Source organism: Trachurus trachurus, assembly GCF_905171665.1.
Source record: "Trachurus trachurus genome assembly, chromosome: 16".
Lineage (NCBI taxonomy): Eukaryota > Metazoa > Chordata > Actinopteri > Carangiformes > Carangidae > Trachurus > Trachurus trachurus.
Genome location: NC_139902.1, coordinates 12,101,875 through 12,125,486, shown reverse-complemented (window position 1 = coordinate 12,125,486; position 23,612 = coordinate 12,101,875). Strand labels below are relative to the sequence as shown.

The 23,612-nt window shown below is 38.6% G+C and overlaps 3 protein-coding genes across 3 annotated transcripts; all 3 read right to left on the bottom strand.

Moving 5' to 3' along the window:
* Nucleotides 1-10,934: 10,934 nt before the first annotated feature.
* Nucleotides 10,935-12,005, bottom strand: s100w (S100 calcium binding protein W). The gene is made up of 3 exons (XM_083989207.1): nt 11,942-12,005; nt 11,423-11,571; nt 10,935-11,289 (listed from the first exon to the last, which is right to left on the bottom strand). Exons 2-3 carry the CDS (start codon nt 11,561-11,563, stop codon nt 11,101-11,103), a joined length of 330 nt encoding a protein of 109 aa, XP_083845333.1. The 5' UTR covers nt 11,564-11,571; nt 11,942-12,005; the 3' UTR covers nt 10,935-11,100.
* A 6,917-nt stretch (nt 12,006-18,922) lies between these two features.
* On the bottom strand, nt 18,923-20,318 carry s100a10b (S100 calcium binding protein A10b). Its single transcript, XM_083989208.1, has 3 exons — nt 20,084-20,318; nt 19,189-19,343; nt 18,923-19,094 (listed from the first exon to the last, which is right to left on the bottom strand). Exons 2-3 carry the CDS (start codon nt 19,324-19,326, stop codon nt 18,936-18,938), a joined length of 297 nt encoding a protein of 98 aa, XP_083845334.1. The 5' UTR covers nt 19,327-19,343; nt 20,084-20,318; the 3' UTR covers nt 18,923-18,935.
* A 607-nt stretch (nt 20,319-20,925) lies between these two features.
* Nucleotides 20,926-23,452, bottom strand: krtcap2 (keratinocyte associated protein 2). The gene is made up of 5 exons (XM_083989206.1): nt 23,324-23,452; nt 22,252-22,406; nt 21,969-22,032; nt 21,643-21,709; nt 20,926-21,521 (listed from the first exon to the last, which is right to left on the bottom strand). The coding sequence occupies exons 1-5, from the start codon at nt 23,325-23,327 to the stop codon at nt 21,401-21,403; spliced, it is 411 nt and encodes a 136-aa protein (XP_083845332.1). The 5' UTR covers nt 23,328-23,452; the 3' UTR covers nt 20,926-21,400.
* Nucleotides 23,453-23,612: the final 160 nt, after the last annotated feature.

Below are 23,612 nucleotides of genomic sequence, written 5' to 3'. Positions count from 1 at the left end.
AAATCTGATAATTACATCTTGACAGCATGGAAATGGTGGTGATTTGTTTTTAATGATAAATGTTTTGCTTCATAAGAGAAAATCTGATGTTTAAAAATGCCCATCTTACCTTGACTGCAGTTGTTCCCATGAGAGCAGAATTCAATTCAGTTTTTGAGATAAAATTCTAATATTTGCCAAACTTCATCAACCATGACTCCAAAATATTGTCAATCTTTTTCAGGAAGATTGAAAATGTTTTAGCAAGAATTGGCTGTGTGATGTTCAATGTGTTTTTCGATGTGTGTTGTTTCAAATTAATTGGGCCCTCCAATTAATTGGTTTCATAATTTATTTCAAATATATTGATAACATCAACTGAGAGAATGAACTTTGTGTCACAGTCCTCCCAACATATTGGACATTATGGGGGCCGCCTCTTGGAGGCGCAAAATGGTTTAGTCCACCCATACCAGCACTGGTGTTTGTTCAGGACACTTTGCTTATGGAAAAGGAGGTGGCTGTTGTATAGTGTGTGAGTTCCACTGTCCAGTGGTTGCTTGTGTATGTGTGTGTAAAAACACTATTTTTTTATAGCAGAGGATTTCATAGAGGGAGTAGCTACGTTAAAACATTGATTTCAACTGTTTTAAATCAAGACAGAATGAAAGATTAAAAGAAGGACTACAATCTGTTGATTGTTTTTCTTGTTGTCAGCCATTTTGCTCTTCGCTGCTCTTAAATGTTCAGAAAAGCAAGATCTTGAAATGCAGATGAAATTGTTCACCTCCCCCTAAATATCTGTATCTTTTTACATGTACGTTCATGTATGGGCAACGGATTAATGTGGGTTTCATAAAAGAAGTACAGCAACAAGTCATACAGGTTTCATTCAGAGTTCATCTGTTTTTGAATTAGGCTTCTTTAGGTTACAGAGTTACTAAATGGCACCTGGAAATATGAAACTCTCAGAGAACAGCACAATGACTCTCCTCTCTCTTTTGTTTTTTTAACTATCTGGTTTCAAACACATGGTTTTGTCAGTTTGAGTTATTTTTTGCTTATGTCTCATGATACTAACCTTGCATTCACGTGTGCAGGTACAGTAATGTTCTCCTTGCATATTCAAAAAGTCCACCTCCAACAAAGTAGCAGTCATAACCTCAGCTGCCAGCACTCTGCTGTGTCTGCACTGCAGCTGTTGGTGGATATAAATGCAAATGCATTTGTAAGTATTTTCCCATGGAGGACATAGTGACAGAATTGTGTACAAACCTGGGGCCACAATACCACCAGCTTGATCAAAAAGGCTCAGAAGAGCTTCTACTTTCTTAGGAGGCTGACAAAGAACCTCCTCTCAGGATGTGCTGATCAACTTCTACTGCAGCACTGTGGAAAGCATTCTCTCCTACAGCTGCACGATCTGGCACAGCAGCTGCACTTCTGCAGAGGGGAAAAGCCTGCAGAAAATAGTGGATTATTGGCTCTCCACCTATGTAGTTCATGTCTTAATATGTTGATATCTAATTATTTATTGGCTCATTGGTGCACCTTATGTTTTTTAACTTTTCCTAAAATGTTTTGCTGCTACAGGAGAGACTGCCAAACAAAATGTTGTTGTTTATGCTTCTGCAATGACAATAAACTTAAACAAGCCTTCTGTTCATTTGTGTCACATCAAATGTATCTATGATGATTTATCAATTCTGCAAGTGCATTCATCTTGATCAATATTCGAAAACTCACAAGGAAATGCATTTAATTGTGTTGTCCTGTTTCCATATGCTCTTTGCTCTTGGTGGGAACTGTTGGGCCATTGTACATGCTGTTATGAAAAGAAGGTCTATTTTGTCTCAAGTGCCTTGAGGTAACTCCTGATGTGAATTGGCACAAAACTGATTTATCCTGACTTGACTTGACTTTGAGGCTCAAAGGGATTTCATGTCAGATTCACTTTATTGCCCTTCCTGCCAGGCATGAGGATGAAATCAGCAGATAGACAGCATTTTAACCCCATCCACCCATGAGCTTTGGACTTTTTCAAAGTGTTGAGACCAACAAAGCCTACAGGTCCTTTCCCACCGAAGAAATATAGTAACATTACTCAATCCCATTTCTTTCGTGCTAATTTTCTTTTTTCTATACAGGTTGGCCTCAGAATACCTCTTTATGTTCCAGGTTGGCACTTGCTCTTACAAACGTAATACTAAGATGACAATTAAACCTGTCCATGCAGCTCACTCAAAAGGTTAGCATACCAATATTATTACATAACCTGTCCCATCTTGATACACCAACACATCTCTTACTCTCACAGCAACGTACCTCCACAAGCCCTGTTTAGGTTTATTCGAAATCTCACAAGGAGATTTTGTTGTGGTGATGTTGTTTCCATGTTGTTGTTTTTTTACTTTTCTTAGAGATAAATGTATGTTTCTGATTGAAGCATTTTGTAATTTTGATGCCATGTATTCATGGAAAAATGTATTCATCTGGGGATAAAAGTATTAGTGATGCGATGACGCTACATCTGTTTTCATTCCCTTCTTTGTTCCTGATCCTTTTTGACATTTTTGTTCTGTTTAGTTTGGCTATGAAGTAGTTTGCATCTGTCATCAAATGAATAGCAACAGATATTTTGATTAGGCAGACCTTACAGGACATTCACACTCAAGCCATGACATTTGGTGGTGTGTTCATTTTTTTCTGCTATGGTGTGATAAGGTCGCCGCTCTGGTGGTTGACTTCTGACACAAAGAGCTGAATAAAACTTTGAGAACTTTGAAACTTTTTTCAACCACAACATACATGTGCATTTCAAGAAAGATTTTGGATATAGTCTTATCAATACTTAGAGGAGAGGATCAGCATAATTTTTCAGTTGAGACAACTCCACAGCCCTTTCCAGCAGAACAAAGACAGTTAGAGTTAATTTATGCTTACGCTGCTTTTGGTATAATCTTGCGAGCCAGTAATTTGGGTCCCTTATAGCACTTATTAACTTAATTGTACATAATGACTTTACATAGAATATACAGTATTAAACGTTTTATTGAGCCCAAATGTGCAACTGTGAACCACCTTCTGTGCCTGTTGCATGATTCCCCTATTATTTTATTGACATTTTTGGTTTAGCTTGTTTTCATTTGGCCTCTCTCTCTCTCTCTCTCCCCTGAGTCTGTTACTGCTCGAGGTTTATGCCTCTTAAAAGGAAGCTTTTACTGTAGTAGACCTTCACTTTCTAACAGTATATTGATGATTTTTGAAGTGTTGAGATCAAGAAAGTCTAACATGGTAATTTTCTTTTTTCTATTTATTAAGGTCATTCCGTTTTATTTAACCTTTCTCTTGTGTCCGGGTCACCACTGACCCGTTTTTAGGTTTTTAATGCATAAAAGTACCACATAAATTTGTTTAGAAGAATCAAGGCTTTTTGACTTTGTCAGGAACCTCTATTTAAACAAAATAAAACAAACAAAAATTCATCATGTCTGCAAATCAAAAGAAATTGGTAAATAACTTCTTGTCCTCCCTTTTATAACCTTGAGTCGAAAACAAATGATGAAGTTCTCAGGCCTTAATTTGTCTCCGGTATTTAAGCTGATGTGAAGGACCGTAGTTGCTCTCCTTCTTCCTTTGTATGTATATCATGTTAGTTCAGCTTTGAAATTTAGATGTGGCATAAACGATGTAGGGTTGACACAAAATAGAATTTGTTTTACAGTTTGCACACACAGACTCGTTTCCATGACATGACAAAACAGACATAACTCAAAAATTATAAGATGGTATAGCCTACAAACTGTCTTCATCTTCTCATGGTCTAAATTTCACTAATCATGAGCATTCTTTGCATGACCAACTTTTTTATTTCAGTGTTGAGACTGCACTTACAGTAGGTAGCACTATATTGTATTAAAATATAATCTAAACTCTTGATTTGTTTGTGTCTTCTCCCTTTGTTTCTTGGATCCACTATGAATCTGTTTATGCACCCGCAGAACAACCCTACTGGACTTTCACAAAAATGTGCTTATTAATGTGTCTCTGGAATATGTTTTAATTCATAGAAACTCACTGAAGATGCATAAGAGAACACTACTTGCTCACATGGCCAGTGGTATGCTGGCAGATGGTTACCTCTACTGAAGTAAGTTGCTACTTTGGTACACTAGCGCCACCCAGCATTCGTTAGAGGGAAATGCAGTTGTGCAGTTGCTGAAAACACAGAGCAGCACTGAATCACTGTTACAAGACAGTGTGTGACTATTCAAAGCTTCTGGACACAGGTTAAGGATTTATCGTTAATATACTAGATTGTGTAAGACGATCATTTAGATGTAAAACATATTGATTTAATTTATCATGACTATAAGCATGAAAAATAAATATCCAGAAATTAAATTAGAAACAAACGAACATGCAGTCAATTAACACTTTGTTATCAGCCAGGTAGACTGTTTCAAAAAGACAACATGCACATGCTTTATGACCACAAACAGGACAGGTTGGACAAGTCCCACAAAGACAGTCCTTAAAGTCTAAATCCTGTTGTTATTCTATTCTGCTGTTGGCCTTTATGCTCTTATGTAGGATTAACATTAAAATGACATGTCCTGTCCTGACTATACCTGTTTGTTTTTGCAAACACTGTAATTTGTATATAAGCTCTACAGTGCTGCTGTATATTTCACTAAACAAACTACTGTAATTACAGACGCCATTCAGACAGGTTGTAGGAAGGCAAAGGCCACCAGTGTAACTATACATTATGTGTCTATAGGGGCTGGAATGACTTAACACGCAGGGCTGAGCGAATGAAAATCCAGTTTAACCTTCGTCTTGTGTTAGCTTTCTACTGCCATCTATGGTGTCCGGGTCAGTTTTGACCCGTGTTTTAAGTCAGCTGTAAAATATACATCTGTCATCAAATGAATAGCAACATATATTTTGATTAGGCAGACCTTACAGGACATTCACACTCAAGCCATGACATTTGGTGGTGTGTTCATTTTTTTCTGCTATGGTGTGATAAGGTAGCCGCTCTGGTGGTTGACTTCTGACACAAAGAGCTGAATAAAACTTTGAGAACTTTGAAACTTTTTTCAACCACAACATACATGTGCATTTCAAGAAAGATTTTTAGATATAGTCTTATCAATACTTAGAGGAGAGGATCAGCATAATTTTTCAGTTGAGACAACTCCACAGCCCTTTCCAGCAGAACAAAGACAGTTAGAGTTAATTTATGCTTACGCTGCTTTTGGTATAATCTTGCGAGCCAGTAATTTGGGTCCCTTATAGCACTTATTAACTTAATTGTACATAATGACTTTACATAGAATATACAGTATTAAACGTTTTATTGAGCCCAAATGTGCAACTGTGAACCACCTTCTGTGCCTGTTGCATGATTCCCCTATTATTTTATTGACATTTTTGGTTTAGCTTGTTTTCATTTGGCCTCTCTCTCTCTCTCTCTCTCTCTCTCTCTCTCTCTCTCTCTCTCTCTCTCTCTCTCTCTCTCTCTCTCCCCTGAGTCTGTTACTGCTCGAGGTTTCTGCCTCTTAAAAGGAAGCTTTTACTGTAGTAGACCTTCACTTTCTAACAGTATATTGATGATTTTTGAAGTGTTGAGATCAAGAAAGTCTGAAGGTGCTTTAACATGGTAATTTTCTTTTTTCTATTTATTAAGGTAATTCCGTTTTATTTAACCTTTCTCTTGTGTCCGGGTCACCACTGACCCGTTTTTAGGTTTTTAATGCATAAAAGTACCACATAAATTTGTTTAGAAGAATCAAGGCTTTTTGACTTTGTTAGGAACCTCTATTTAAACAAAATAAAACAAACAAAAATTCATCATGTCTGCAAATCAAAAGAAATTGGTAAATAACTTCTTGTCCTCCCTTTTATAACCTTGAGTCGAAAACAAATGATGAAGTTCTCAGGCCTTAATCTGTCTCCGGTATTTAAGCTGATGTGAAGGACCGTAGTTGCTCTCCTTCTTCCTTTGTACTGTATGTATATGACACAAATATGACGCCATATATGTATATCATGTTAGTTCAGCTTTGAAATTTAGATGTGGCATAAACGATGTAGGGTTGACACAAAATAGAATTTGTTTTACAGTTTGCACACACAGACTCGTTTCCATGACATGACAAAACAGACATAACTCAAAAATTATAAGATGGTATAGCCTACAAACTGTCTTCATCTTCTCATGGCCTAAATTTCACTAATCATGAGCATTCTTTGCATGACCAACTTTTTTATTTCAGTGTTGAGACTGCACTTAGGTAGCACTATATTGTATAAAAATATAATCTAAACACACTCTTGATTTGTTTGTGTCTTCTCCCTTTGTTTCTTGGATCCACTATGAATCTGTTTATGCACCTGCAGAATAACCCTGGACTTTCACAAAAATGTGCTTATTGATGTGTCTCTGGAATATGTTTTAATTCATAGAAACTCACTGAAGATGCATAAGAGAACACTACTTGCTCACATGGCTAGTGGTATGCTGGCAGATGGTTACCTCTACTGAAGTAGGTTGCTACTTTGGTACACTAGCTCCACCCAGCATTCGTTAGAGGGAAATGCAGTTGTGCAGTTGCTTCTGCTTGCGGTCAACATGGCAACTATATCAAAGCAATGAGTAAAATTCAGGAAGCAATGAGGTCACAAACTGAAAACACAGAGCAGCACTGAATCACTGTTACAAGACAGTGTGTGACTATTCAAAGCTTCTGGACACAGGTTAAGGATTTATCGATTGTGTAAGACGATCATATAGATGTAAAACATATTGATTTAATTTATCATGACTATAAGCATGAAAAATAAATATCCAGAAATTAAATTAGAAACAAACGAACATGCAGTCAATTAACACTTTGTTATCAGCCAGGTAGACTGTTTCAAAAAGACAACATGCACATGCTTTATGACCACAAACAGGACAGGTTGGACAAGTCCCACAAAGACAGTCCTTAAAGTCTAAATCCTGTTGTTATTCTATTCTGCTGTTGGCCTTTATGCTCTTATAGGATTAACATTAAAATTACATGTCCTGTCCTGACTATACCTGTTTGTTTTTGCAAACACTGTAATTTGTATATAAGCTCTATAGTGCTGCTGTATATTTCACTAAACAAACTACCACTACGGTAACACTTTATTTTAAGGGGTCCTTGTTCCTGTGTAGTTACCTAATTAATTACAGTGTAATTACCTATGTAACTGCATGTAATAGCATGTACTTACATTGTAAATACATAGTGTATTTTGGTGTACTTACAGGTCCTTGTTACACTTGTAATAAGAAATGCTTGTTACAATACCTGGTCAAAGTGGCCTCTCTCTTTGGGGAAGGGGTACACCTGCCAGAAAAATGGGTGAAACCACAACCCATGTTGCCTGGGAAAACTTTTCCATCAATCTTCCTCCTGCCTCTTGAGTCTTTGAACATTTATGCTGTTTCACAACTTAGTCTATGTAACAGTACACCGTTGTTACTCTTTGATACAGTGTAATAAGCACATTAAAGTGTACCTGGGATACCTCAGTCCTTAAACATTAACTGCAATAACCAGTGTCTTTGATAGTGTACCACGTGTGCTGTTACACAACGTAGTATATGTAACAGTTGTGTTAGTACACCGTTGTTACTCTTTGATACAGTGTAATAAGCACATTAAAATAAAGTGTACCTGGGATATCTCAGTCCTTAAACATTAACTGCAATAACCAGTGTCTTCAGTCTTGTACCACTTGTGCTGTTTCACAACTTAGTCTATGTAACAGTTGTGTTAATACACCTTTGTTACTCTTTGATACAGTGTAATAAGCACATTAAAGTGTACCTGCTGGGATACCTCAGTCCTTAAACATTAACTGCAATAACCAGTGTCTTTGATAGTGTACCACGTGTGCTGTTACACAACTTAGTATATGTAACAGTTGTGTTAGTACACACTTGTTACTCTTTGATACAGTGTAATAAGCACATTAAAGTGTACCTGCTGGGATACCTCAGTCCTTATAAATTAACTGCGATAATCAGTGTCTTCGATCTTGTACCACGTGTGCTGTTACACAACTTAGTATATGTAACAGTTGTGTTAGTACACACTTGTTACTCTTTGATACAGTGTAATAAGCACATTAAAGTGTACCTGCTAGGATACCTCAGTTCTTACACATTAACTGCAATAACCAGTGTCCTCGATAATGTACCAAGTGTGCTGTTACACAACTTAGTATATGTAACAGTTGTGTTAGTACACACTTGTTACTCTTTGATACAGTGGAATAAGCACATTACAATAAAGTGTACCTGCTACATACTTACATGTAACATCATGCAGAAACTTGGTACTCAAGTATTTTTACATAAACCAATAACTAGAATAGCATTTTTTTCAGAAAATGAGACAATGCTGGATAACTCAATTCATATGGAACTGAAAACATCATCAGCAATCTGTATGCATAAACCACACACTCAAAAAAATGCATTTCAGTGTTCCTTTATCGTCCTTTATTTTTATTATCCCCAAAAAACCACAAGGCTTGATTTTTTCCTTTCCAATGGAGTCCTCTATTCTACTCCTCCGTAAAACTGAAATGATCACAGAAACACAATTTACTTACAGTACTTACAGTAGCATTGCATGAATAGGTACACTTCAGTTAGCATCCAGATTAACAAAATGAAAAGAGTTAGCATAGACTGAAAGCTAGCAAGGTATATTTACCGAAAACATAACTAATTATGTCTTAATTACAAAAATACACAATCATGTAACACTATTGACATATTCTACTCACAGATAGACATTCCCCAAGGCAAAAGCATCCATCAATATTATTTAGCAGTCTGTTTAGCCGTCTGTGCTCACTTTTACACCGGAGCATGCAAGTGAGCATGTAACAGAAAAAACACAACATAGCTGGACTTGACGAGCCGAGCGCTCACTTCGACGCGGTTTCTCTGAACCAAAGAGAAGACCACTCACTCGGACATGGTTTCTTTGAACAAAAGCACACACTTTTTTAACCCTCAAAGACAGTACAAAGACACTGGTTATTGCAGTTAATTTATTAGAGTTGAGGTATCCCGACCCAGGTACACTTTATTTTAGTGTGCTTATTTCACTGTATCAAAGAGTAACTAGTGTGTAGCCTACTAACACAACTGTTACATATACTAAGTTGTGTAACAGCACATGTGGTACACTATCGAAGACACTGGTTATTGCAGTTAATGTGTAAGGACTGAGGTATCCCAGCAGGTACACTTTAATGTGCTTATTACACTGTATCAAAGAGTAACAACGGTGTACTAACACAACTGTTACATAGACTAAGTTGTGAAACAGCATAAATGTTCCAAGACTCAAGAGGCAGGAGGAAGATTGATGGAAAAGTTTTCCCAGGCAACATGGGTTGTGGTTTCACCCATTTTTCTGGCAGGTGTACCCCTTCCCCAAAGAGAGTGGCCACTTTGACCAGGTATTGTAACAAGCATTTCTTATTACAAGTGTAACAAGGACCTGTAAGTACACCAAAATACACTATGTATTTACAATGTAAGTACATGCTATTACATGCAGTTACATAGGTAATTACACTGTAATTAATTAGGTAACTACACAGGAACAAGGACCCCTTAAAATAAAGTGTTACCCAAACGACTGTAATTACAGACACCATTCAGACAGGTTGTAGGAAGGCAAAGGCCACCAGTGTAACTATACATTATGTGTCTATAGGGGCTGGAATGACTTAACACGCAGGGCTGAGCGAATGAAAATCCAGTTTAACCTTCGTCTTGTGTTAGCTTTCTACTGCCATCTATGGTGTCCGGGTCAGTTTTGACCCGTGTTTTAAGTCAGCTGTACTAAAAAAAAATGTTTTCATCCAATTTGTTTTTCTTCTCTTGGTTACATTGTTAGGCTTTCTATCCATGAAAATATTGGTATTAATATCTTTGGTGTGGGCCCCTGGGCCTTTTTTTGTCAGTATACCCCCCTTGGCTTCAATTGAACCTTCCTCTTGTCAGCTTTCTGCTACCATCTATGGTGTTCGGGTCAGTTTTGACCCGAGTCTTAAATCAGCTGTAAAACACACTAAAACAATTATTCATCATCCCATTTGTTTCTCATCTCTTGGTTACGTTGTTAGGCTTCCTTATCCATGAAAAGGTTGGTGTTGCACTTATGATTTCAGTTTGAACTCTCATTATTGTTCTTATCGTTATAATCGGGTCAAAATTGACCCTACACCACAAATGTCATAATTTTTCTTTGTTTTATTTTGTTTAAATTGTGATTCCTGACAAAGTCAAAAAGCCTTGATGCTATAAACAAATTCATGTGGTACTTGTACGCACCTGAAAACGGGTCACTGGTGACCCGAACACCAGGAAGGTTAAAGGATAGAACATTTTATATAAAACGATATTAACACTTTCATGTAAATAGAAAAGTTCCACAGATATTGGTCCTGTTGTTCACCTTTCATTTTCAGATGATTTACTATTAATAAATTGAGAGACAGAAGAATACAGATGGACACAAAGTTGTAGTATCTTTAGTGGTGTGGATAAAAAGGTACTGGTCAAAGTTTTAATCTACGGGGAACTTCAGTAAGTAAGACTAGGAAGTTGCAGACGAAACATTTCCTTTCATGAAGCACTAACTGTGACACGGCCACGGGAGACCAAAGTGAGTAATGTAGTTAAATGTTTGATGAGTGAGTGCTTATTTCCTTCCGAAACAATGACACCAGACACTTAGCAATGAAGCAGTGATTGAACATAAACGCAAAAGCAAAGGAGGCCATCAACAAATTAAATACTCTTGAATTTATTTATTCTCAGTTGCTACTGAAAGGAAACTTCTTTGAAAACCATCTTATAAGAGACAAAAACAGGACTACCAGCATGTGCATGTACGTTTCAGACACAAGATCAATCCATTTTTAGCTTTATGTGCAAATGGCTTGGTACCAACAGCATCTGTCGTGTGATATATTATCTATGTTGTGTACATGACATATGTGTAAAACTTTTTATACATCATGGTGCTACAAGCAGCTTGAAGTAAATATTTAGTCTTCTTGTTCCTCTTCTTTTTCTTTGCCCTTGCCTCTCTTGCCTCCCTTGCCTGTCTTCTTCTGGTAGTAGCATTTGGCCAGGACAGACACACACCGACAAAACTCTCGGAAGTTGACCTCACCATCATGGTTTTTATCGAGCATCTCCATGGCTTCCTCAATGTCAACTGCGTTGATTTTATCCTGGAAGATACATTCATACAGCAAAGTAATGATTATGACATGTACATGAAAAAAGGTGTGTAAGAAGTGGGGCAACATTTTTCACTAATGGGCCAGTGCATGTCATGTAACCTGGGTGTGTTGCATTGTTTACCTTCAACTCAGGGCTTTCTATCTCTTGTTCCAACATTTTCTTCAGCTCCAACTTGTTCAGCTGTTTTTTCTTGCCTTCATCATCAGCATACTCCAGAAATATATCTACAATGTTTGTAATTACCTGCTCCAGACGGGCCATAGCTGAAGCTGAAAACAAAGACATTTATTGATTGAGACACAGGTTTAAATTTTAAGTTCAAATTTAATTAAGGTGAAAGATAACACCTCTATACAGAAAACACACCTCTCTATAAGAGACATGACATGAATCAGAGACATATACAAAGACAAATGTATCATGGGATGCATCAAAATCAAAGGTACAGAGCTCTGCACTAGCACAAGAATAAAGGTTTTGTAAATGCCATGAAGCACTCTTAAGTTTGACCTATTAAAAAATATTGTCAATTTATAGACTGTCACACACCTCACCCTCGCTATCTGGATTAAAAGTTGCTATCTTCTCTCCTGCCACAGAACTGCCCCATCCCACATCCCCCTTTCCATCACAACTCACCTCAGAGTTCACGTTACCCAGAACAGAAGTGAAGAGAGGTCTGTGTCAGCAGCTCAGCTTAGATGAGACTGTTGTCAGACGGACGGGAAAGCCTCCTCTTAAAGGCTAAGCACCCGCTGCCTGACACACACAAACACACACAAACACACTCACCCACAGTGATTCATGCCTGGGTAATGCACTCCACTCCACCCACCCACTGTCTGTCTTAAAGTTGTACAATACATCACTGTAAAAATAGTTTTGTTTATAATGGTTGTCGGTTTGTTAACAACTTGCATGCAGGTTTGTTTGGGTGTGTGTATTGGTATGCGTATATGTGCCTACCTTTGTGCGCTTAGCTGCATGAACTATTCGGTTGCAGATGAAGTAAGGTGGGGCTAATTTTTTTTTTTCATTGAGAAGCTGCTCGGTTTTGGCCTTCCGGAGAAAATATGCCAGAGCAAATGGAAAGTTACAGTCACAGCCATGAGAGAGACAGAGAGAGTGTGTGTGTCTGCTCCGTCCTGTTTGTACTAAAGTTTTGCTAATGTTCCATATAAATAGGGCTACCAGTAATTTCCTATTTTACGAGGTTTTCGAAGTTCTGCGAACCTAGTTAGTGATGGAGACTTTATCAAAACAATACATTGTGTTTCTAACTGCAATGACATTATTACTACTTAGTTTAACTCTGGTGTTAAGGTGGTTTAGAAACCCAGAGATGTTTTATTGCATGTATTGTATTATGTACTATTGGAATAATGTTACACACACTTTTGAATTGATGTTTGTAACTTTTTATTTTATTAATGAATGACTTCTGAATAGCTTTGCTGTTATCGAGCTTCATGATGGGAACAAACAGTTTAACTTAAGTCTGTCTACTATAATTCAGCTGAAATGAATAAAATCAGCAGCGGTTAAAGGTATGCTGGATATGAAGTGAGTTGCTTGAACATGTCTGATTCTAGCCCAGGCCATTCCCATTCATCCTGCTCAGCTATTATGTAACTTGGCCTCCATTTTCCATTTCTCTGTTCCAGGGCAGCAGAGAGGTATAGCTCTTTTCCTCCTCTCTTCCCCTCTCTTGTCCCCTGCCAAGTCCTGTTAATAAGTCAGTTCTCTTTTTACTTAGACCATATTACTTTCACTTATTGAATACTATCAGATTCTCCTCGCAGGGGAGAGAAAGAAAATAGAGACGGAGGATCATGTGGTGTTAATGACAAAAAAGTTCATCTTTCCACACTCTGCTAGTTGGGGTATGAGTTACACTTTCACCACTGGAGAGGTTCCTATCTCTGCAGTGATACGCCTGCACCATGGACATGCACGCTGCATTGGGAAAGGTTGAAATAGCTTTAAACTCCCCCCTCAATATTTATTAACCATCTGGTTTAACAGTTCCAAGGATCAATTTTTAGAGATAAACATATGAAGATGTAAAAAAGGTAGGAAGTCATCACCTGTCTGAGTTAAAAAACAACAGCAAACAAAAGTAGTGAAACAAGTTCTTACCATAAAGGCACCATGAGTCACAGAGCAACGACTGACAACAAGGACTGGGTGGTACAGGTATTTCTACACAAAGCTATAGGAAACAACGTACGTTTTTCCAAATATTGTTGTAGGGTGCAATGTATAATTTGTCTTTTGTCTCTTTTGTATTTCAAGGTAGCGTGAGAAAAGAGCAACCCATACAATATACGGTACATTGCCCACATAGTTTGTGGGCAGCCACAGGCTATGGCAGCTGTGGCTCAAGAGGTAGAGCGGCTCCTGCAGTCTACATGTCACTGAACCTATAATTGCCCCAATGTATAATCAGTGTAATGTGTGTGTGAATGGTTACTTAGAGCTACGTTATAGGTAGGTACAGGAGTATGAATGTGTGTTAATGGGTGGATAGTAAAGCGCTTTTGGTGGCTTTATAGAGATTAGAAAAATGTTAAATAAATGCAAGTCCATTTAATTAAAATTCAGTACACTCAAATAAAATAAAACTCAAGCTTTACTTAAAATGTTTTGTCAAGAGGTTTCACATAAGGGTGGAAAATACAATTTATCTAAATAAAATATGGACATAAGCTAAAAAAAATAATACAACTGACTCAATAAACTTGGAAAAATGAATTTGAATTAAGAATGATAATGGGGTTTTTTTATTCACACAACCAACCAACCAACCAACAAGTGTAAAATACTCACGAAGAAAGGGCACAGCTTAAGATGGGACTGCTTGCCCTGTTCAACAGCAATCAGCATTTGAAATAGCAAAGAAACAGTTTTTGTGTTTCACCCTGCAATATTAACTGTGAATAGTGTGTTTCCACAGTCAGTGATGGGAGTGAGAGAGAAACTGGGAGAACTACCAGACTGTGTAGATGGAGTTTTCTGGACATCTAGTGGTGAATTAGAGACAATACACAACCTCCTGCTTAAAGGGCCAATTCGCCAATTTGATAACATCATGGGATGACCTGTTAACCAAGCAATGACCGCCCTAAACTGTCACTGTTATTTGGTGAAGAGAATGATCAGAAATGAGTAGGCTATCTTGTGGTAAATGTTATTTGCTGGAGAGAATCAATGATCCAGTCAGTTGGACTTGGAAAGTCCAGGTTTTTTTTTTGTCTGTTTGAGACTACTGAATCAGGCTACCTAATCATTTCAAATTATACCCTATAGTTTAAATTAATTATCTTTATTTACAAGGGTCAGCTTATTTTTTTAACTACAATCCTTTAGCAAGATGCCAAATCAAATAACATTTTATTTGTATGGTACTTTTCACACATAAATGCAACACAAAGTGCCTCACAGAGGCTAAAAACAACAAAGACGAAAACCTAACCCTCCCACACAAATACAAATAATTGCGATTAATGATTTAACTGTCTTTTTCTGATCATTTTATGCCACTATTATAGTGCCTAAATATAGATTAGTAATACATATATTTATGAAGAAGAAGAAGAGCCATTTATTGGCATTAAACATTGGAATCCCTGATGCTAATACAGTAGCAAAATGTGGTCATTGAATATTAGAAATTAAAGCAGAAGTAAGTGGTCCGGTCGTTTTCGCTAATGCTGCGTTCCAGGCAGGCTTTTGAAATCGTAAATTACAGCTTCAAGTCACAACTTACGACTTTGTAGCGTTCCAGGCAACCCACTCGTGTTTTTCCGACCTGTTTTACCGGTGAAAGTCACTATAACGGCCACTCGTAACTTCCGACCGGTGAACTCGTACCAGATCGAACTGGTACGACTTCACGGTCGGAAAAATACGAGTTTCCTTGAACGCACCATAACAGTCCTCGTCCCTACGTCGCCACATTCACGGCGTCCCTTGGCTGCACACACAGCCCTGCATGCCGTTCTCTCTCCTCATTGGATAAAAACTGTAGGATACAATAAATGTTTTCTCTTCGGCTCAGAGCAGAGCAGAGGGACTGAGAGACCCGTGTTTCAGTCCAAACACTCTATGTAAGTGATTGCTGTCGGAAGATATAACTATTTAAGACTTATATTAACACAAATATATCACTTACTTCTGCTTTAAGCTCCTCAAGATTAACGGTTTGTGGCGCTCCACTAATGTGTCATTAAACTGTAGCAGAAGAAAGAGGACCATTCAAACCTCAAATGGTGGAAAAGGATGAGGAAATAGTGATGGAAATAGGACGTTTCTGCTAGTTTCATACAGCTGTTTTTATGTAGATGAATGGAAAATATTTTAACGATGTAGGCCTAACACTACTGAGGTGATGCATCCACTGTTTATCCATACAAAACAGTAGAACAATAGCAATGCAGAGCACAGAAATGATCAAAATGATGTTATTTAAATGACTGACTTGGTGTTATTTAACACGAGTGTGAGTTGATGTAGCAGTGTCCTCAACGCTGACTGACAGCCCTTAGTGGCTTGTCAGGTAGGAAATATTCAGACTGTATCAGGTTCATGGCTGTAGCTGAGTCAGTCAACAAGATAAAAGCACTAACACTAATGGTGTTGTTACTTAATATGTGGCAAACAGTGAATGCATTGCGGCTTCACGCAGATGGCTTATGGTTGAAAAGCGTTAGTTGCTTTCCCCATATTAAATTATGTGATGACTACTCAAATGTGAGCACCAGCAATGTTTTCTTAGCACTGGGAATTTAACTTTGTTGCCCTGGCCTGACTTGAGATGGATGAACCATGCCTGGCCTCAACACGCTTGACTCACAATCCCAGTCCAAGGTTTTGAATTATTTGTTGTCAGCAGATGTTACTATCTGTTGGGACCACCTGTACCTTGTGCATGATTTACAGCAACAACCTGAGGGACAATATCAACACCCATAGGCCTACTGTAGATCTATAACAACAACAAAATACATGATTATAAATATTGTTTCCTGGACCAGCAGCCACGTTTTCAACATACACGTGTACATAAACAATGTGTGGCTGAATGGCCACAGCCCACAAATATACCTCTATCACACACACACACACACACACACACACACACACACACACACACACACACACACACACACACACACACACACACACACACACACACTGCTCTGTAAGGTCATCAATAACTGTGGCAAAACTATGAGTGTGTGAGTTTCTCAATTTGTAATTAAAACAGGATTTGTGTTGTGAGAAGTGTGCAGTTGCTTGAGCAAGTACTTTTACCAATATGTTTGTGTGACTACAACAACAAATTCCACTGCCACAATTGCCTTTTCACATCAGAGAAAAAACTCATAAAAGTAGACCAATGTATGTTACCTGGCTGCCCCACACCGGATTTCCACCATGTGGTATTATATCAGTGACTGCAGTCTAATGTCATCCAAAACCAACCAGTGCCAACCACTTCATCATCATCATCATCATCATCATCATCATCATCAAACATCTTTGAGGTAGGAATATAACCACAGGAAGAAGAGCAGTCCAAGGCAGGAACAATAATGAGAAAGAGCCTACCTCATGGGAGGGTCTTCTTTACTTCTGGGCTTTCTCTGCATGATTGTTATCAGCTCATTTCTAATTTACCTACGGTGACAAATTGAGGGTCTGTCTCTCTGCAACACTGGGGTCCCACTCAACCACCTCAGTAGGACACAATGGTGGGGCAGTGGAGCAGTACCTGAAGCAGGGCTGTTGCTCTGTCTGTTTCAGGTTAAAGCTAACTAACAGCTTTCCCCATCTCCAGCTTTCTTCTTTTATTTTCTTCTTTCTTAGCTTCTTCCTCTCCGGGCTAGTGCTAATGCTAACATGTAACGTTACCGACTTTTGAAAAAAAAAAAAAAAAAAAAAAGTTGATAAAGGTTGTATATTTGTCTGAATTTCCGTTTATCTGGATTTTTTTTTCGCGCCCTCCTTTTGGCTGCTCTAAACCTCTAAACCACTCGTGTTTTTTTTTCATGAAGCATCATCTTTCCTCCATAGCTCTCTGCGGCCTCTACCTGACCTGTGACCTCTGACCTCATCGTCATGATTCCGCCAGTCAGCAGGAAATCAAAAAAACAAAAACAAAAACAAATCTGCAAATAAATGCCCATTGGTTGGTTTCTTTTTCAATAGGCTACCATGTACACACTACTTTTCATACGATTTAATAAAAAAAGAAAAGAAAAACGTTTTACCTCCCCTGCCCAGCTGGTGGTGCTCCAGGGCTCTGTATCTTGTCTCTTATTGCCAATCAGATATGTGACAGAAATTGTTTGGTGATTGATTTAGTCACCATTTTCAGTCCTGCGATTGCATCTTTTCTGAAGCGTCCATGTACAAACACTCCATTTTAAACTTAATAGTAATAACAGACTGCATATTACAGCCTTTAACTGCCTATTTAGCTACCGTACTTCAGTTCTCTGTATTGCAGATGCTGACTCACTGTCACACTGTCAGATCTAGATCTTACTGCTGCCACCTGTAAGATATGTCTGTAAACACACAGAACATGTAGACTTATTCTACTATGACACATTACATCTACTACTGAAAGCATTACACATGTGTAGACTTATGGATAAATCAGTTGCCTGTGGTACTTACTACAGGCAACTGATTTATTTTGATCTTCCATTTTACAGCCTTTGCAGTATCATTATAGTGGTGACTGCCAAACATATTCAGAATCAAGCAAGAACGACTGACAGAGATTGTTTTGAGAAAACACATTCCCCTGTAGGTATAGATAATTAAATTGATCTTTTGACAGATCCACTGTCAAAAGATCAATCCACTGCAGCATAGCAGTTTCTTTGGACTGAACAAATCTCAATTAAATTATGTAGAATACTTTCTTCCAACTTAGACATTTTGGCTGATGTATTTACAGTGAAGTTCCTTCAGGTAAGTTTCCACTCAGGATAAAGTCAACCCAAGCCTACCAGTGCCACATGCGTGAGATAGCAGAAGAGCTGAAAACCCAGGGGAAAGCTCTGGTATCTGAACTGGAGGAGAGCGTTGAGATAAGACACCACCACCCCAGAAAACATGAACCTTCCAACCACAGAAGATTTTGAGAGTACTTATAATCAAAGCCCAAACCCCAACACATGAGTTCATGGCACAGATGCAAAAACTCAGAACACACCTATCTCATACCAGCACATTCCCATCTTGAACCATTTACATACTGTATAAAGAACTGCTGCCTTTGCTGAATGATCATGGTGGATTTACGAGAGAAATTATGTGCATCAGATGTGAACCCATCAAAACTCTTAGTACATTCTGTGATTTTTCTGGCTTTGGCAGAACGCTTCTGGACTAAATTGGTTCCAGGGGTTCATGAAATAGGTGGCAGGAAACCGTAGCAACATTTAATATGTAGGAATTATGTATATTAATGTGCAAAATAAGCCAAAAGACAATCACACTGTTATTCTTGTTGTAGGGAGTTTTACTTGTGAATCTGGCACATTTGTGCTACAATATTCTTTAACAAAAAATAAACAAAAAGACAAAATGTCACATTTCCTGTATTATTTGCCAATCACTTCTTGGCCTTCTTTGAATGGAGATTACAACATCTCTCACAAGCCATTGAGAGACCGACGATGAGGGACATGAATTCTTCAAAGTCCACCTTGGCATCTTTGTTTTGGTCCAAATCTTTCATCATTTGGTCGATGAGTTTGGGATTTTGCTGTGCCTGGAACAGAGTTGATGAGAGGCAATTCATGGTGGAGTCATAAATTATACTGATGAGTGCCGAGGATAGTGCTCGTATATGACAAAGGACTTACTTTCAGGAATGTGGGTAACTCAGACTCCATGAGTTTTTTCAGCTCTTTCTTGCTTAAGGTTTTGCAGTCGCTGTCCTCATTTGCGTAGCGGTGGAAAATCACAATGAGGGACTCCATGCATTTCTCCAAGTCAGTCATGGTTCCAGAAGAAGATGCTGAAAGGAGAAAAGACAAGTTTGAAATTATACGTCACAAGAAATTTCCTTTTACTTCACTTCAGTTGGAGCAAGTTGCATTATAACGTTTTTAATATAGGACTACCCAGACTTTGTGGAAGACTAACACGCATTCCTGCAGAGGTATGCAAATGTTAAGACTGCTGAGAGAGCAGTGGGTTTGAGTACTTCATCTAAAAACTAAGTGAGGATGTCAGTGTTGCTTTTACTGGCACTCAAAGCAAATTCCTTGTGTATTACACTTTTCTGGCACAGAAACTGAAAGCCTTATCTGTAACCCTTATCCCACCCAGCCTCTCCCTCTGCCTCCCCTCACTTCGCCCTTTATTTGGTTGAGGTTCAGGGAAACGATGCAGGCCATGGGGACGCTCAAGACAAAGAAGTGAAATAACTTAGTGACTGACTAACGGAAGGCCAGCCGCTACTTGTCAGAGGAGGAACACTTGACGTAATGCGCAAAACACGTCCAAGCCAAGCAGAGGAAACATGTCGACATATCGACATTAAACTGAGAGAGAAAAAAAAAGTTTGTTAAACTATAAATGCAATGCGACATTTGGAAGCTGAGATTTCCAATATTTGTAGTCCTCCTGAGAAATGATCACTTCTCAGAATTAACTCCCGCAACTTTGAAAAGAACATTATAACTATAAGTAAAATAGATATAAAACAAAAGCAGGGGAAGAGAGAAGTGTTGAAATCATAAAAACTAAACTTACCAGGATACGATGAGGCAGAATCTGTGGTTTTGGGTTTGGAGAAGCGAGCAGGGGCTCACTCACAGTTTGTTCCTAGTATTTATAGTCAGCTGGCAACGCCCAATGTGATGGGAGGGACAAGGAGGGATACAGGGGCAAAGAGAGTGGGCAGGCAAATACAGCCATGCGCAAATATAATCTCTGCCCGTTTTCACCTTCACCGCAAGACACAGATGATACACAAGTTTCAGATACGACACAACATAACAGTTGATGTCATTTCTCAGGCACACCAGTTCCCACGGGGTGCAATCAGCATAACAGTTTTACGGCATATTTAATATGAAATATCCTCCTTTATTTATCTAGGGAAGTTCCACTGTCCGACGCCCTGTCTACACTGACACGGTTGCACCTGGAAGCTGCCCAAAACAACCATAGTCCGACCCGATGAGCTGTTGCACTGAAACCCCTGGGTGATTAAATCTTGTTCAATGCAATTTGACTTCCTCCAATTCTTTGTTTTAAACCATTGTTTGAAGTGCAAATCGTAGTCCAACCCTTTCCTCAGTCCCTTAAATTAAAATGGTCCTTCAGGAGTTGTGAGTTTTCCATCTGCATCACAACTAACACACCTCAAGACATATTTGGAACCTCAAATCAAAGTTAGAGTTGCATATTTTCTTTGTCTTCATTCCCAACTATCATGATCTTTGTCTTAGGCAGTTTTATGAGTTCGTCAGAGATGAATCCATGCAAGTCATGGTTTGTCCATGGCTGTGCATGAGCTCACAGCGCTAAGGTGGCGCCACACCTAGTTAACCTAGTAGCAGCTGCCAGAAAAAACAATAGGCTACATTCAATGTCTTTCACAGAGTTTAATTACAAAATGAATTAAACAAAAAAGCAACTCGAAGTGCTGATGAATATACAAACAACATGATGAATCTCTTTGCAACCAGTGTAAAAACAGTGCTAATGAGACAGTTAATAAAGGAATGTAGAGCCCTGTTTAGCTGTTTTTATGGCCTATCAAATAGTATAACAAGATTGTATATGGGCATTTCTCCATGATTCAGATTTTAAATTACTGTAAAAACAAACAAACAAACACACTATGTCATGGTTCCAAGATTGTAATAATTGAAATGATTAATACTTGTAATATTACCCAACCATTTTTAATAGCCTGGAGATACACTTAAGGTCAGGGATCTCAAATCCATGACCCTTAGTGTATCTAATGTAATTTTGTGACATAATATGCAAATGCTGTGTTGCAATGGCCATCAGCAACTGGACAATATTGACTGGTTCAAATGTGCTCCAACAGATTCATCAGTTCTTCCTCTTGCCCTTGCTGGCAGCCTTGGCTGGTGTAACTGCAGGAACAGCTGCCTGGTAGAGGGCGGCAGATACTTTGTTGATGTAGTACAAGGCGAAGAGGGAAAAGATGAGGCTACACAAAAGTAAAGAAAAAGCAAAGGGTTAGGGTTAATTTTTAAATGTACACAGTGAGAGATAGTTTCAACTGTGCGGTATGAAACAGAAAGAGGCATTTGTAATCTACTGTTACTTACCATGTGGTGACACAGACGCGATGCACTAACCCAGAGGCAAACAGTGACAAGCACAGGCAGAGCAGAACTGAAAGATGAGAGAGTGAGTAATGCTGGTGAGAAGCACAACCTGAATGATACACCACAGGACTTATATTTCTGTATATTGTGGGATTCTTACAAACAAATTATAATGTTAAGATGGCATATCAAAATCACTGGCTATTAAAATGGTTAGTTCCTTTTAACTTCTATTACAGTGATGTTTGGATATGAAGTGATCGAGAATGCTAGTGTTTCAGTGTAATCTGAAAACAACAACACTGACTGCATGAGTTTACACTTACTCTCTGGGAATATCTTAGCTTGGAATCCCTTCCCAAAAATCAGGTTTTCCATATTATTGAATGCCTGGAAAAAATGTAGTTAAGGAAGCATACAACTTAATGGTACTTTCATGTACGGTATGTTAAAAATTGATTCAGTGATAGGCTACACTGTGCTCGAGCTTAGTAAACAAATGAAAACAAAAATAGGAGATGTTCAACAACAAATAGCTGTGTTGCTAAGTGAAGTCTTGTGACATGGGTTAAAACAGTTCAGTCCTTAAGGCCACAACCAAAAGGATACAGTGAGGGAGCAGATGAAGAGGACTGAGCCCAGGAAACCTCCCAGGATGGTGAGCCACTCAGTAGATCCCAGCTGCTTACTGAACATCTGCATCCCAGCAAACACCAGCACCGACAGCAGACTTGACAGCACTAGTGAGGTTCCTGTGTTCGCCGCTAGAAAAAAAAAAGAGTCCAGAAATACAGCATCATCAGGAAAAACTCAGGTTATTATTGTCCTAGAGCCGAGGCATTCGTCAGTTTGTTAGGAACAGGTAGCTAAAACTGCTGCAGTCTCTCCTGTCCAGTCAGTCCTGTGATGTATCCTACCTTCCTATCTGAGTCAATTGGTTTTTGTTAAACTGTACATTAATTCAACTGCTGGAGGATTTTAAAAAGGTACACAGTTCACATTGCTGTTGAAATGAAACTGCAACATACAAAGAAGTGTGCCACCTGTTTAGACTATACTCACTGGTTTGAAACAAGCTGACAAAATTATAGAGATAATTATCACTTTTTCAAATGCAGTTGAGAAAACATCTGCAAAATGATCATGCAGGTGAACGCCTCTCTAACGCAGTAACAATAAAATAAATAAATAAAAACTGCACAATTAAATCTTAATGGCGGAGGATTTAAATCAGGTCTCTGTAGTTTTAGTTTGAGTCAGTAATTAAACTATAATGACGGATCATAAACAAGTGTCCCAGAGTACTTAGCCCTGTACCATTTTATGAATTAAATCAAACTCTAACTCTTCCTCAACGTAACGCCACGTCAGTGCTCGCACTCCTTCCGACACCTAAGTTAGCTATTAGCTCACGCTGAACAGTCCCTGTTCGCAGTAACAATCCCCAACTACTCCACATACACAGAAAAAAAAGCAAATACGGAGTTTCTGTTTCTGTTGTTTGTGAAACGTTACGAGGACTAATCATTTCTGCAGGTTTAAACCATTCACACATCGTGCTAGCGTACTTCTCTACGTTAGCTTGACTGCAGAACTGGACGCTAACAATTTCAATATCTGTGCAAGTGAAAACGCCTTCTGTAAGATAATTTGACCGATACATTAATTGTGCAGCACATACCCATTATTCAGTGTTAAATTAGAGTCCTTGAAATGAAAAAGAGGCGAATTGGGGTTAATTTCGTTGAGCCAACGAAATGTCCCGGCTACAGGAACTGAAAAACTTCACCACCCGGTCCCAATAACAGGTGGGACCGGTGGGCGGAGTCACAGGACTGCGCGTCATCAGTAAATACAACCACGATGCTCTTTGTCTTCACAGGATTATCTCCCCACTACTACACACAAGACACAACTAAAATACTTAAAAAATAGATACATAGTTTATGCACAATTTCTATTCTGTAAAT

Excerpts from the sequence above, each read along its gene's own strand:
- s100w (XM_083989207.1), bottom strand. The coding sequence starts at position 11,563 with ATGGCCCGTCTGGAGCAGGTAATTACAAACATTGTAGATATATTTCTG. Across the intron at positions 11,290-11,422 it reads TAGAAAGCCCTGAGTTGAAG|GATAAAATCAACGCAGTTGA; the intron begins GTAAACAATGCA and ends TGTATCTTCCAG.
- s100a10b (XM_083989208.1), bottom strand. The coding sequence starts at position 19,326 with ATGACTGACTTGGAGAAATGCATGGAGTCCCTCATTGTGATTTTCCAC. Across the intron at positions 19,095-19,188 it reads AGTTACCCACATTCCTGAAA|GCACAGCAAAATCCCAAACT; the intron begins GTAAGTCCTTTG and ends ACTCTGTTCCAG.
- krtcap2 (XM_083989206.1), bottom strand. Across the intron at positions 22,033-22,251 it reads TCTTCATCTGCTCCCTCACT|GCATTCAATAATATGGAAAA; the intron begins GTATCCTTTTGG and ends CATTTTTTCCAG. Across the intron at positions 21,710-21,968 it reads AGCTAAGATATTCCCAGAGA|TTCTGCTCTGCCTGTGCTTG; the intron begins GTAAGTGTAAAC and ends CTCATCTTTCAG.